Raw genomic sequence first — 14,780 nt, 5'->3', positions numbered from 1 at the left:
ATGACTCAGTGTATTTTAGCATTTAGTGTATTTTATAGTTGCCAGTTAAAAACACCAATCCAATTTTATTCATTAGGCATTACAAATTAAGAATTGCCAGAAAATGTGGCAGATTGCAAGTATGCTGTTCAGAGTCCTGTCTGTATTCTATTTACTTGCTTTGTTATTTGTCCCTCTTTCATACCAACTCATATGGGTCCTGACTTCTATTTTTGGCCTTCCTTTCTCTAGTATTTTCCTCCCTAAATACTGTATGTCAAGAAAATTATTCATTACTTACTTACAGTGGCTTATTAGGGGCTCTAATTTTTCTTTTCAATAGACTCTTTTATTATATGATGATAATGAAGGAAGTCATTTCAGTAAGAAATATATTTCCATGATTTTTCCTCTAGAGAGATTTATTTTGTTATATTTCGCTGCTGTCCTATTCTTCCAAACTAGTAAATGATATATTATGCATCAATAAAATTTGTTATGAGATCTAGTCTTGTTTTAGATACAGTGTCCTGTTTTTGTATTTTATATTCTAAAGCACTTAACTATTTCAATAGTAATCGATGTAAAATTTAGCTTGCTACCAATACAACTGATTTTTAGCACAGGAACCTCTGAGATATTAGACTCCAGGGATGAAAATATATCCCAGTTCCACCCCACAAATCACCCCATGAAAGGTATAAGTGAAACTGGGCCTCTGCTACAGTCAGTCCTTATTCAGTTGTTAGAGTATTCCCAGTAGTGCATTAAATTTTAACAAAACAAGGAGCCAAATACACAGCCTTCTCTCTGTCACCAAAAATTCTCCTGAACAAGACTTTGTCTGTTACATCCAAAACAGCAGGGTTGCAGTTTACCACCTGAATGAGAAAATTCAAAGGCCTTGTGCCTGGATACCTGTAGGAGCTGTATCTTCAAAAGGAACATTCACATCTCCTGCTCTTGCTGGTACATTCCAGGTAGCATAAACATCATAGTGGACATGCCGAGTAGAAACCCAAAATGAATTGTTGAAGTGGCAACTACACCAGTGCTATTGAAAAGAAGACATGACAGATATAGGAAAAACCCCAGTCAACCATTATCATACTTTCTTATGTTTATAGCTGTATTTTCATTAAGGACAAACTCACTCTAACAGTAAGATGCCCATTCACAATCGATGGAATATTTGAGTCCTTGTAAATTTCCATTATTCTTTTGTTTTTGAAGCAAAGCTTTAATGAGCCCTGTTGTTTCTAGTTTGGGCCAATAAAAGATTAAACTTAATAGATTTTATTTATTTACTCCTTAGAGAAAAAAGTTTATTTATTACCAAAGCTATAAAAAATTCCTTTTCATACACAATGAAAGTTTTTGAGGTCATTTTATAAAGAATACAATACAATTACCTGAAGTTCTACAGCAAAATATAATTTACTATACAGAGCATTTCCAGCCTTTTGTATGTAATTTATAATGTTTTAGAACCATTTTGAAATTCATTCTTATTCATGATATTTTACAAACATTTGTAATGTAGATAAAGTGAGTTTGACTTGGTTCATATTATTTACGAGAACTTTCCAAAATCCTAAATTCTCTACAAATGAGGTTGCAAAGAAGAGTTGAAAGTGGAAGAACATGATAATCCTTATGTATGTTTAATTCTTAAAGTTGTCAATGAACCCCCAGTTTATTTAACCATGCTAAGATGCTGATTTAGAGTATAATTATGCAGGATGGAAAGAGCTTGAAATTTTAAGGATCAAACTAAATGCTAACATTTAGTTTGATCCTTAAAATTTCAAGCTCTTTCCATCTTGCATTATTCATCCATCTGTACTCTTTGAGTGTACATAATTTCCCTATTATTTACTATCATCAATTACACTACTACTTGTTTACACATTATAGTTTTCTAAACAGTTATAGTGAGAAATGGTCTACTGTATGTTTAATATGCTTCACTGTTTTGTTTTTTAATTCTTTTTGCAAGACTAGCTTGAACTTATGTGATTTAGATTGTGCATTTGTGAGTCACAACTGTTTCATCAATCTTTATCCATACTTTTTTCCCCTTAGGCTATATCTATCAGTCATTGTGTTAAGCTATCAATTTTGGATATGGTTGTATTATCCTTATTAATGGAATGAAATGTTCAAAAGAAGGAGTATAATTTAAATTATTATTATACCATTTAACTGTGTGTGTTTTTAGTGGTTTACAGCATTGTTATAAGAATTGCAAAATAGTCCTTTTCCCTTGTCTCTTTTTGTAAGATGTTTTTGTAACAATCTTTTCGTGTATTTATGTTTCATTCAGGGAAAGAAGAAGAAGAGGAAAAGGGACAAGCAGCCAGGAGAAACCAATGGTAAGTAAAACTAATATTTCTTCCTTATAGAAACAAGGATGGCCATAATGTCCTAATTAGAAAGTTAGAAAGTTTGTAGCCTTATTTCTTAGAAGTCCATTAGTCCATCCAGCTTTTTCCTGCTGGATTTTAAATACCACTAAAATTGGTTTCATAATGCTTGCCTTTTAAAACATGTAGCCAAATAAGGGCATGGATACTCCTGCAATAGTAGTCTCATTTTTCTTTAATAACTACAAAGCCATTCACCATAGCGCCATAGTTTGTTAATGCATATGGCATTTTTATCTAAGATATTTGCTGTGTCTGCGTGTATCTGTGTGTGTGTGTGTGTGCGCGCGCGCGCATCTGTGAGTTTGACATTAATTTGAGCTGTACCTGTGTGGTCTGATGCATGCCTTTACAGTGGTAAATTACAGCCATTGTTTTTTAAAAAATTAAGGAGGTTTGCCATTCTTTCTAGAAAATTAGAAATACTGCATAGGCAATCTCATAGTCAATTTTGGAAAAACCCTGATTAATTTTTTCCTTTGAAGCCTTTGTATAATTTGTTCTTTTTTTTCAGAACACAGCGAATGTTTCCTAAATCCTTGCCTTTCACTTCCTCCGATTACAGGTGCTAATGTCATTTTCAGCCATTTAAAAGTAGTTGCGTAAATTGCTTTACATATTTTTTTCCTCCTGCCATTTTAGATTTTATTAACATTTAAACACTGGCATAACAATAATCATTCACACATCTGTAGCATACATGTATATTTATAATGTGCTATGATTGATAGTTTTGTTTGTTTCTGATTTGTTCTTCATTACAATGGCAATTAAGCAGTAATGCAGTAAAAGTAACTCAGTTGTACTAACTGTGCAAATTGAATATGCAGTATTTCTTTAAAGAGACTGATCTAAACTGAAAACCCTTAATAACGAACCTCCTTAATCTAATGGCATTTCACGCGGCACCCACTAAGTCTTCTCATGCCAGCATGCAACCACAATATTTTTAAAAAAAATATTTTATTTTCCATTTCTACTCCAACATATTCATGGCTCTTCTCTGCTTTCCTTGCATACTGCTTGCTTCCATGCTTCTGATCATTTTTGTTTCTGGCTGAAACTAACATATCCATTTTGCTATCTGCTTATTCTGAACCATTTTTAAAAAGAATAAAAGAACAATAAATGGAATGTTTACTTCAAAGCTGCATTATCCCCCCCACCCACCTCTTCCAAAAGAAACTTTTCTTTTATTCCATTTTGTTTCAGTTTAAAGAAGAAAGCATGTTGTAGATCTTCATATTGAACTGCTCCTCCCTATGCTTTTTTTTTTTTTGGTGTTTAATACCTACCCCAACTGTGCAGTCCATCAAGCTTTGTTCTCATATAGCTCCTTTTGCATTTGGAGCTAATAAAGGAACAGTTGATGGCTGTCTTTTCAGTGCCTCTTAACTGGTTAAAGTTTATTTTTTTATAGACAGTCCTTTCCAGGGATACTGCAGCTTTAATTGCAACAGCTAATCTCAATAGTGTGATAAATGCGATAATCACTATTTTTTTTTTAAAAAAGAAAGAAATGAACAATCAAACGTTTATATTTATACAGTTAATAATGAGGTCATTGATTTTATTTCCTTCTTATTTTTATTTTTATTTCTTGTTTTTTTTTCTTCTTTTTTTTCTTATCTTCTCTCTTTCTTTCTTTTTCTCTTTTTTTCTCTCTTTCTGCTCGCTTCTTTCTTGACCTCATTCAGACCTGAGCGCTCCTAAGAAATGCCGAGCGCGCTTTGGCCTTGATCAACAGAATAACTGGTGCGGTCCCTGCAGGTGTGTATAGTCTCCCCCCCTTCAACTTGCAATGGCTGGTTTTGCAGCTGGTTTATTTGGTACTTTCCCTGCCCTTCCCTTTTCTCCTGCTTCGTTGCTTTGTAGCTCTGTGTTGTGATCTAGAACACACAAGGGAGTGGAATGCTGCTGTGAATGATCCTCTCTTTCTGTTTAAAGGATTTTGCTCTCCTTCACCCATTTTGTTTTCTTCCCCGTCCTTGTCACTGCCGCTAGTTGAAAAAAAAATTCCCACTGTACGACAGAGTCAGCCTAGACTTGCACACACAATTCCATCATTCTCTCTGGAAAGTTGCATACATTGTTAGAAAACATTGCCAAACATCCTTTGATATCACAGTGCAGCAGTTCAGCAGAGAAGACACAGGGCAAAGTCAAGGAATACACAGCAGGTGTAGGCATTGTAGGTGTGTGTCACCTTGCAGAGATCCTCTTTCTTTCATGCCCTTTGGTCTGAGAGACTGGCAGTGAATGGAGTGAAATGTTAGCTGTAGCTGAGATTTCGCATCCAACTGAGCTCTATCCACCATTGTGTTGTTGTTGTTGTTTTTTTATGTTTACCTTGTGCTAACAGATGCAAATACTCCCAAGAAGTGTCGGGCATTGTTCGGGCTTGACCGACAGACTTTATGGTGCAAACCGTGCAGGTATATAACCCATTAGGCCTTTTGGGAAGTAAATGAACTTTGTCATCTTAGTGTTACGTATGTGGTTTATTTTTAACCCTTTCCTCTTCCTGCTCTCTTCCTTGCTTCTGTGAGATCAGATTGCTAATAAATTTTGATCTTCAGCATTCTTTACTGATTCAATACAAATTGAATTTTCTTCCTTGAACAATGATATCTCTTTTGGTACCTGAACTGGATTGGTTGTGCACACATGCTCATCTGTGGAGAAGTAACACACATTTTTTTATCCAAGCAACAAACTTCAGTATTTTTTGTGTTAAGTAACCATTTACCTAAGGATCTCTGTGTATGTCTAGAGTCTCCAAAGGATATTAAAAGTCTTTATCATTTGCAACAAGATATATTCAGATCTGAGCAAAGAAGATGCAAATTGGGATTTTACAACTCACAATGTTGAATCATTCAAATGATGAATGGCTTTTTACTAATGGGACTATTTTATGCCTTCTTCTCCAATGCTCTGCACTCCTTTTGGCATGTCATTTATGCAATAGAACGGGGGCACAACTATGGGAAAGGAATTCATCACTTGATCTGATGCTCATCTTATTAAAATGTATAGTTGGCACACACAGGAATCATCTAGAAGAAATACTTATACTAGTGCATTTGTTAATTCAAGTTAAGAATTAAAGGCACACAAAACAACAATTGAAACAATCTTCTGCAGGTTTAAGCTCCCTTGGTAAATTCTGTAGGCACGTGGTGAAGGGAAGCAAACTATCTTTCTCTTTGCATTTTTCCCCTAATATGGTTAAATTTGTTATTTCTCTGTTCTGATCCAAGCAGTCTTTGAATTTGGACTATTATGATGGTAGGTATTTCAATCTGACACACACTCTTTTCTGTATGTAGTGCTTTTCCCTTCACCTTCCCCTCTGATTCACACCCTTATCATATGCTTCATTCCTTTTTTTAGAAAGTAGAGCAGTTATTCATGTTATATGCATGCCAGTTCTATTAGTTTTGTGATGCTGAGCTATACACATGGATTGAAAATGATACATATAATTAATAGATAAAGTTCATGCATAGTCTTGGGGGAGGGGGGTTAAATTCCACCTATATCCTGTAATTTTCCATGCATGCTTAAGAACTATGATTTGTGTGAGAGAAGCAATAATAATAGCAAATGTTGTTGTAAAGTCATATATTAAATGCCTAAATTTTATAGCTAAAACTTATGTGACCAAAGGCATCTATTCTTGTATTAATCAAACACGGTATATTGAGGTAATTTGTACTCCATAAGACCACACATTCTGAGCTGAGTGACCAACAGTGTTGATTCCACCCATTTGACTGTAGCCACAAAAGCAGCAGGAAGAAAAAGATCCACTTATTTAAGTAATAGAAGATTTTGGCATAGGCATTTCCAATAGACATTACCTCTGTGCATTGCCATATTTACTCTATCCTGGCCTGCAAAAAGGACATAGATAATAGAATATAATTTCTGATCCAGTGCAAGGCCTTTAAAAAACCCTTTGGGTGGGCCATATCTTGAGAGAAGAGCAGAAAGGGATGGCATTGATTATCAGATGTAATTTCCAGCTTACTGTCATTACTCTAAATTACAGTAGTATCTTTCATTAATCAAGTATTGTAACTGGAATTTCCAGTTTTAAAATTTCTTGTTATTGATGTGGAATGCTTTTAGTATTCTATCCTTGAGTTATGCACAGTAAAAAGAACATGTTTGAGTAGAACATAATTTCATCTGGATGAAAAAACATTGTTGAGACTAGGACTTGGAAGCTATAATGTGTGTAAATTTAGTTTTGTAGCTTTTTTAAAAAATGCAATAAATAATGGTAGATTACAGCCCTTTATTAAAACACTGCAAGTTCATTAATGGAGTAGATTTCAAACAGATAAATAATACTGTTGATTTTTAAAAATCAAGTTCAGGTTCATAGTCAGTAAGACCAAGCAGCTGCTCTCATGTTACTATTTATAGAAAACTTAGTAGTCCACCTCTTTATTGATTTCTTGCACTCAGAAGGAATAGTGGTCTATTCTTCATAGTCCCATTTGGCTACAACTTTGAAATTAAAGGTTTGTTTGAATTTTATTTTTAATACCACTTCTACTGTAGATAAGCAAGTAATTGTAGAATAATAATAAAGTATCCTCAGTTTTCATTTGGGCTAGGTTGAAATACCATTTATTGTATATACTGAATTTTTACTTGGCTGTATACTGCCCTGAGTCCTTCGGGAGAAGGGCGGTATAAAAATCGAATAAATAAATAAATAAATAAATAAATAAATAAATAAATAAATAAATAAATAAATAAATAAATAAATAAATAAATAATTGAACATTAAATACTTTGTTCAGATATCTTGATTGCTTAACTGAACATGATTTTAAGCTAAATATATCACTCTCCAGTAATTCAGAAATAAAAAAGGAATAGCTACATGAAACACCCTAAATATGTTTGTGTGTTTTTAAATGAAGCAAATTACTAATACTTGAATATATGAATAAAATATTGAAGATAATACATGCATTCTGAATAATTAAATACTGAGGTGGCCTGACTGGAATATCCAGTGGCCAAACTTCTTTTTTCCCCTCATAATATTGGTTCAGATAGAATCAGCTAGAAAATAAGAAAATACCTATTTTATAATTTGGATGTTCATAGCACAGGGAATAAAGAACAATCTGCATACAATCTAAGCTTACCATTTGTTCTAAAAACGTTTATGGGTCGAGAAAGTATAAATATGCTTCAGAGAAATAAAATAATAAAAAGAGAAACAGCATCTTTCGTTGAAGACACAGCAGCTTCTAGAATCCTCTCAGAATTCAAGGCTCATTAATCCAATTGTAAATGTATAGCTAATGTATTTCATCTGGGTGTGCAACAGTAATTGCACATGTCCTAAGGCACATTAATACCTGCTGTCTTTCAGTATGTAGAGATAAGTTTGCTCTAATTATACTGGATAAGAGACCGGTTTTAATTTGAAGTGATTTTTAGAATCAGTTGGCAGCAACCAAACTCATAACATCAGCAAAGAATACTGCAATAAAGTTTCTGGATTACACTACATTTTGGCTTAATGTTTTATATTTCCTCGGTTAAGTATTGCAATATATTTAAATTGAACAAGGGAAAATTGAGTGGTAGAGAGTGAAGGAAACTAAATTTTAAGCACTGATTCTAGCCCTACCATATAGGAAATGTTCAAAGTAGGAATATGTCATTATCATTGTCATCTCAGGACAAGAACATGTCTACTTTTGTTACTTTTCCTATTCACTGATTCTTATAAGTTATATCTTTGGCAACCTGGACTGCAAAGAGAGGCATGTGTAAGATTGATGATGGAAGGAAGGGGGCTATATTTTGAAACAGTACCCATTTACCCATAAACAATATACACCTATGCTTTGTGCTGCATGGCCTGCCAGAACTTTCTACCAATAGCATGGGAAATTATCCACGTGGTCCCTATTACATTTACTTGTAGGAACTTCTGTACTACTTGGAAAACTGCTTTGTTCAGGCAAGACTTTGCATGCCAAATGCTAAATGTCTTCATAGAATAAATTCTTCAAATATGAATAGCTCTATGTTAGCATAATATTGCACATTTTCCTTGGGTCAGTTAAAAAAAACAACCAAAATACTGCTTTAAACACTTATTCAGTAACGTTGCCTCCTTTCTGCCCATAGGGACTAATTAAAGTGTAAAGCATAAAGGACATGATATCAGAACATTGAACTACATTAATTCAAGCCTAATATAGTTGTGATTATTGCATAGGAGATGTTTAGTAAGGTTCTGTTTAGAGCCCACCAAACTGTTCTTTCTGTCTTTTTCTTGCCTTAATACAGCATGATTTGCTATTGCCTGCCATCTCGACCTTTTCTGTTATTTTCTGATCTTTGTTACAACTCACTTTTAATGGTTTCATTCTTAAATTTTACATGCATGGCTCTCTTAGTTTCTAGCATGGATCAGTACATTAGTGTGATTAAAATGCTCCATTCCCATAACAATTGAATGTGCTTTGGGCAGAAAATCTAACTATTGAGGGGAAAAAATGTTTAGTTTTCTACTTTCCAAATGTATATGAAAACTCTATGGAACAAATGTTGTGAGATGCTGAGATTTATTAATGTTTTTTAATCATGGTCTGTTAGCTTCTTTATACCGAATGATCGGTCCATCTTCTTCAGTATTGTCTATACACCAATGGTTGTGGTTTTAGATGAGAGGGGCTGTAAAGAAATGAACCTGGGTCTTCAGAATGAAAACAAACCTCTAAATCACATGTAATTTGTGATCAAAGCTGCAAAGGGCTGCACCCAAATAGACATCATTGCAATGAAAGGAAAGCTATGAAATGAGTTCCTTTATTGGATTTTATACTAATAACTTTCTGGTAACAGGAACCTGTCTTCTATACAGGTTTTTTTCTCAGAAAACTGCTTAACTGCAACCTATGGCAGTATCCATTATTCTTTTTACATTTTTTGAAAACACTAGCTAATACTCTCATCATGACAGCAAATGTGCAAGTTATTTTCAGCTGGTTAGTTTATTATACCATCATGAATACATTTAGCAAAGAAAAACCATTATTTCCTAGGACCAGGTTTATATTTGGTTTACAAGCTACATTCATTGTTAGCGTCCTATTTTTGTTCTCCCTATAGACATATCTGCTGAATACGATGCTGCATTGTGCATTGGACAGGTGTCATCTTTATATAAGTTTGATAAGTGGGGCATGGACTATGGCTTGACATAATAGGGCTGATTTATTCTTTTAAGATGATACTGTTGCTTAATGTGTGCACTGCACCAACCGTTTAGACTTTCTTTAAGTTGCCAAAATGAATTCAAATGACATTGCTATAAATCAAAGTAGAAATTGAATCCTCCCACCCGATCCTTACAAAAAAAGAATATATATATATATATATATATATATATATATATATATATATATATATATATATATATATATATATATATATATATATATATATATATATATATATATGATAACTTAAACCCTGCAGGTAATACAACCAGTTATTCTTGTTAACTTGGATGATACTTATGTTAATCTTTCTTTTTCTTCATTCCCCACTTTTATTTTTCCTGTTACTTTCTCTTTTTCTATTTTGTCTCTGACACTTTTTTTTTTTCACTCAACACGGTGTGGTTCTAAACAGAAACATTCAGAAGTGATAGATCTTCACCTACTTTTGATTCATAGGAGGCAGGACTCAATGAAAGGAGATTCCTGGGTTAATATATAATCTAATTATATAAGATTTTTTAAAAATGAAATTTAAAATATTGATTCGGTATCAGTCAGACAGAATCAGCAACATGGTAGTTGTTTAATGGAATTAGAATATACAAAGTACAGAATTAAACAATTTAATGCAAAAGTAACATGAAACTTTTTGTTAAAACAGGCTAAACAGCAAATTGCTCTAGTTAGCAGAGACAGGCTTCTGAAATAATAATTGTCCACTAGTAACTAGTACTATGTTGGTAAGCCCATTGGATGTGATTAAGAAATCCAGCATCATTTGTTGGTCTTTTTTAAAATTCTTATTCTGATTATAATTCAATAGCATATTTTCTTGTACTTACAGGAGATATATATTTTTTTATTTCTAGGAGAAAAAAAAAGTGCGTTCGCTACATACAAGGTGAAGGCAGCTGCGTCAGCCCACCCTCTTCAGATGGAAGCCTACTAGATTCTCCTCCATCTTCTCCTAACATGGTAGCCTCCCCCACAAGAGACTCAAAACAGCAGACTGAACAGACCCAGCCTCTCTCGCTTACATTGAAACCTGATCCATTGGCACACCTTTCAATGATGCCACCTCAGACATCCTCCATAATCCTGACTGAAAGCTCTACTGGCAAATCCAATGGTCTGCCTGCTAGTAATTGTCAGAATGGGGCGCTGGACCATCAGTCAGCCACTCTACAGCAATCAGCACCGGCCTCTTCGTTAGCTCAACCATCAACATCCTCTTTGCATTCCCATAATTCTTTGGCTGGGACGCAACCTCAGCCCCTGTCACTTGTAACTAAGTCTTTAGAATAGCTTTAGCTTCTAAGTGTTCTTTTTATTTTCATTTTTGTGTCAGGATATTTTTTTTCTCTCATTTGTATTTTTTTTAAAAAAATGGTGCCATATGGCTGGCTACATTAGTTAATGTCAATCAAGTTCATTGGTCAATATTTGACCCATTGTTATTTCATTTCTTTTTCTTTTTAAATATGTAGATGGAAAAGAAAGCCTCATGATTCTGCCAAAATTTTTATCAACAGCTGTTTAAAGTCTTTGTAGCGTTTAAAATATTATATATATATATATATATACATATAAATATATATATACATAACTGTTATGTAGTTCCAATAGTTTAATTTCAAAGAACTGATTTTAAAAATGAAAAAAAGAAGCAATTTTGCAGCAGCCTTTGTTGAAGGCGTTGGTTCTTTATTATTTGTATTAAATACGAGCTTGCGAACCAATCACTTTACATCTGGTTTTTAAAAAAAATTTAAAGGCACAACGAATGCAGTGCCACTAATTTTTTCCCATTTTTTTTCTTTGTGCGATACAACTTTTTCTTGTGACGTTACTTGTTATTGTTTAAATGTACAGAAACAAAGGTTAAAATGTGTTAATATGCATTGTTCCATGGTGTTGTCCTTTTCGGGGGAGGGAATGCTACTCAATTAAAAAGTATCACAACGCTATTGGACCAGTAGTATTTATTGCTTTAGAAATTGCTTGTTGTTACCTGTATGTTGTCCATTTTTTAAATGTTTTCCTTTCCCCCCTTCAGACGTTTTGTAAAGTTTTTTTTCCCTTTTAGTGTACACACCATATATATAAAAACAACTCATTTGTACAAGGTTTTTAAGTTTATGTATAAATGTTATATATATTTTTGTTTATTACTTTTTGTTTTATTTACTTTAATTCTTTATTTTGTTTTCTATCACGCAGTTGCCACCAAATGGACATTTGCAGATGGATCAATAGTATGTATGTGTGTGTATATAAAGCTTATATATAAGCTTTAAAGCCATTACGTGAAATAAGACTTGAAAATTTAGCACAGAACTTTTTTGTGATGCTGTTGGAAATGCAGCAGTGTCTCCTTTTGGAATACAAATAAATTTCTCTGCCAGTTGTAGGCTGTGAGCAAAACTTTATGTGCCAAAATTCTCAGTGATTTTTGTCTTTCCACAACAACTTTTTTACACTGTATTTTTTTCTTCATCCTGTTTTGCTGTGATGTTACATAGGTAGATATGTATGTAGTTTTTAATGTCACCTATTACACATGTGTTTGGTAGCAGATTGTCCAGAAAGCATTTAAAAATGAAGAGGTATAAACCCTAAAGGGCCAAATTCTGTATATTAGACTGTTCATAAAAGGAAAAATCAGACTGCCACTTCTATGTACACTTAACTACATACAGGTAGGTAGCAAAGTTTTAAAAAAAATCCTAGGCATGTTGATGTTGCAAAAAAAAAACTTTTTTTAAAAGATAAAATGCTGTATAAAGCTGAAAAAAATGTTCATCTGTTCATCCAGTGCCATTGTAGTTGACATGAAGCTATTGTAAAACTGTCTCCAGTTTTCTTCTCTGGTTTATTAAAGATGCTAACTATGACATATTTTTTTGGCGGGGGGAGGGATCCTTTGAATGTTTTCTAACAGTTGTGATGTTACTGTTCCGTTTTATTGCTCTTATTCCAATTTTTCATTTTAATGGTTTGGAAGCCATTTTTGTAATGAATAAATGTCCATGCTGTACAGTATCTGTAGCATGCAGTTCTGGATTAATAAAAGCAACTTAGTATGTGCAGATGAAAAGTTTCAGCTCATTTTCCATAGGCTTCCTTTAATCCTTGGTCTACACCACAGCCAAAAAGTCTTTCAGCAATGTACTTTTTGCCTCCATTTTATATAACAGCTACATAATCTGTGTGTGTATAGTTTGCGGAATAAATTGCCAACAACCATGGTGAGGATAGTTATTAAATATTTATTAATTGTCTAATCTGAAGGCTGTGTAGAAAGTTTTCTATTCAGAACAATATGCAATTGACTTGGGACCAATAAGAGATGGGACAGGTAATTATTGCTAAGAATTGCCCAAATGCACAGTACGTACTAAATTTGAACCTCATAATCTAATAATTTTAGACAATACTTGGGACTGTTGTCGGTTTTGCTTTTTTTTTTTTAAAAAAAAATAGGGCTTCCTTTAAAAGAGCTAAGAAATTCTAGTAGTTTCAAGATGCAATTACAAGAAGCAGCATATAAGTCTCAGTGCTTCTGCTTTCCATAACCTCTTGCAGTAAAATGATAGTTTTCCTCATTCTACATTATTTATTTGTTAGATTTGTATTCCACACTTTCTCCAGAAGCTCAAGGTGCTTAGTTGGAGATTTCCCTTCAATATTGGAAGATTACAGACTTGTTTCCTTGCCTAATCCTGTGACTGGAATTTACTGTAAAAGTCCCATGTCAAATATTAGAAGAAGGAAGAATTTCTCTTTTAAATCCTTACGCTTGTCTCAATGCCTTCATTCTGGATTTCAATAAGTGCAAACAAATTGCTTCCTGTACTGGAGAACAGATGCAACATCTGCATTTGACTGCAATGATAAAATGCATCTGTGACACATAAAATGCTGAAATGACTGTTACCGCCAAAGACTTCCAATTACTTATTTGTTAAATTCAGTTTTAGGCATTTCTGGTTTAATGGTCCATGATAAATTTTATGAGATTAATCAGTTCCATGAATTTTGCAATTTCAGACATGGTAGAAAACACTTATTCCATCAATGCAATTTGGCAGCAAGTTTTGTTCTTGTTTCCATTATTATTATTTCCCCCGTACAGCATTATTTTCTCACAAGGGAAATTCATCGTATCTTTTAAGAAGTGATAGAAAAGTATATCACTACAAAGGAAAAGTGTCTCTGGAACATTTGATTTAGAATTTATACCCAAAAATGTACAAGGGGAATTTGTACAGTTTGGAATGGTTAAGGAGAGTTTTGCTTTTTGAAGATTCTTACAATCTAATCTTATGCTAAATTTAATGGATATTTTTCACCTAGGAATGAATGAACAACATATACATATTTTGTATGTATATTTACAAAATGTAGATTGATGGGCAATACAGGTAGTCCTCAGCTAACAATCATTAGTTTGACAAGCATTTGAAGTTATGACGGCACTGAAAAAAATTAATTTACGACTGGTCTTCACACTGACACTTCATGGAGTCTCCACTGTCACATGACCAGATGAGTGTTTGTCAATCAGGTTGTATTTACAATGGTTTAGTATCCCAGAGACATGTGATTGACATTTACAATCTTCCCTGTGGGCTTCCAACAAGCAAAGTCAATGGAAGAAGCCAGATTCACTTACAGTAACAATTGTGATTCTCTTAACAAACCAATGGTGGGTTTCAAATTTTTTTACTACTGGCTCTGTGGATGTGGCTCTGTGGGTGTGGCTCTGTGGGTATGGCATTGCTTTGTGGACATGGCTTTGTGAGTGTGGCAGGGGAAGGATACTGTAAAATCTCCATTTCCACCTCACTCCAGGAGAAGGATATTGTAAAATCTCCATTCCCATCCCACTCCAGGGGAAGGCTACTGCAAAATTCCCATTTCCTCCCAATCAGCTGGGAATTGGGAAGCAGAGAATAGATGGCCAGTGGTGGGATTCAGCCAGTTCGCACCACTTCAGGAGAACCAGTTGTTAACTTTCTGGGCAGTTTGGCAAACTGGTTGTTGGAAGAAATCATTATGGCAGAGAACTGGTTGTTAAATTACTTGAATCCCACCACTGGGC

The 14,780-nt window shown here is 34.0% G+C and overlaps 1 protein-coding gene across 26 annotated transcripts in view; it reads left to right on the top strand.

Annotated features, from left to right (window-relative positions):
- TCF7L2 (transcription factor 7 like 2) overlaps positions 1-12,773 on the top strand; it is a 220,615-nt gene extending 207,842 nt beyond the window's left edge. For 7 of the 26 annotated variants that reach the window (XM_058187441.1, XM_058187439.1, XM_058187437.1 and 4 more), the window contains 4 exons: positions 2,306-2,354; positions 2,920-2,970; positions 4,103-4,175; positions 10,546-12,773. In XM_058187441.1, coding sequence (XP_058043424.1) covers positions 2,306-2,354; positions 2,920-2,970; positions 4,103-4,175; positions 10,546-10,981 — 609 coding nt within the window. In that variant the 3' untranslated portion in view covers positions 10,982-12,773. Of the gene's footprint in view, positions 1-2,305; positions 2,355-2,919; positions 2,971-4,102; positions 4,176-4,767; positions 4,841-10,545 lie in introns of all 26 variants that reach the window. The other 19 variants (XM_058187438.1, XM_058187443.1, XM_058187440.1 and 16 more) reach the window with 7 other exon arrangements.
- Positions 12,774-14,780: the final 2,007 nt, after the last annotated feature.

The sequence above is a fragment of the Ahaetulla prasina genome, chromosome 6, assembly GCF_028640845.1.
Source record: "Ahaetulla prasina isolate Xishuangbanna chromosome 6, ASM2864084v1, whole genome shotgun sequence".
NCBI lineage: Eukaryota > Metazoa > Chordata > Lepidosauria > Squamata > Colubridae > Ahaetulla > Ahaetulla prasina.
This window is presented reverse-complemented; position numbering and strand designations above follow the sequence as displayed.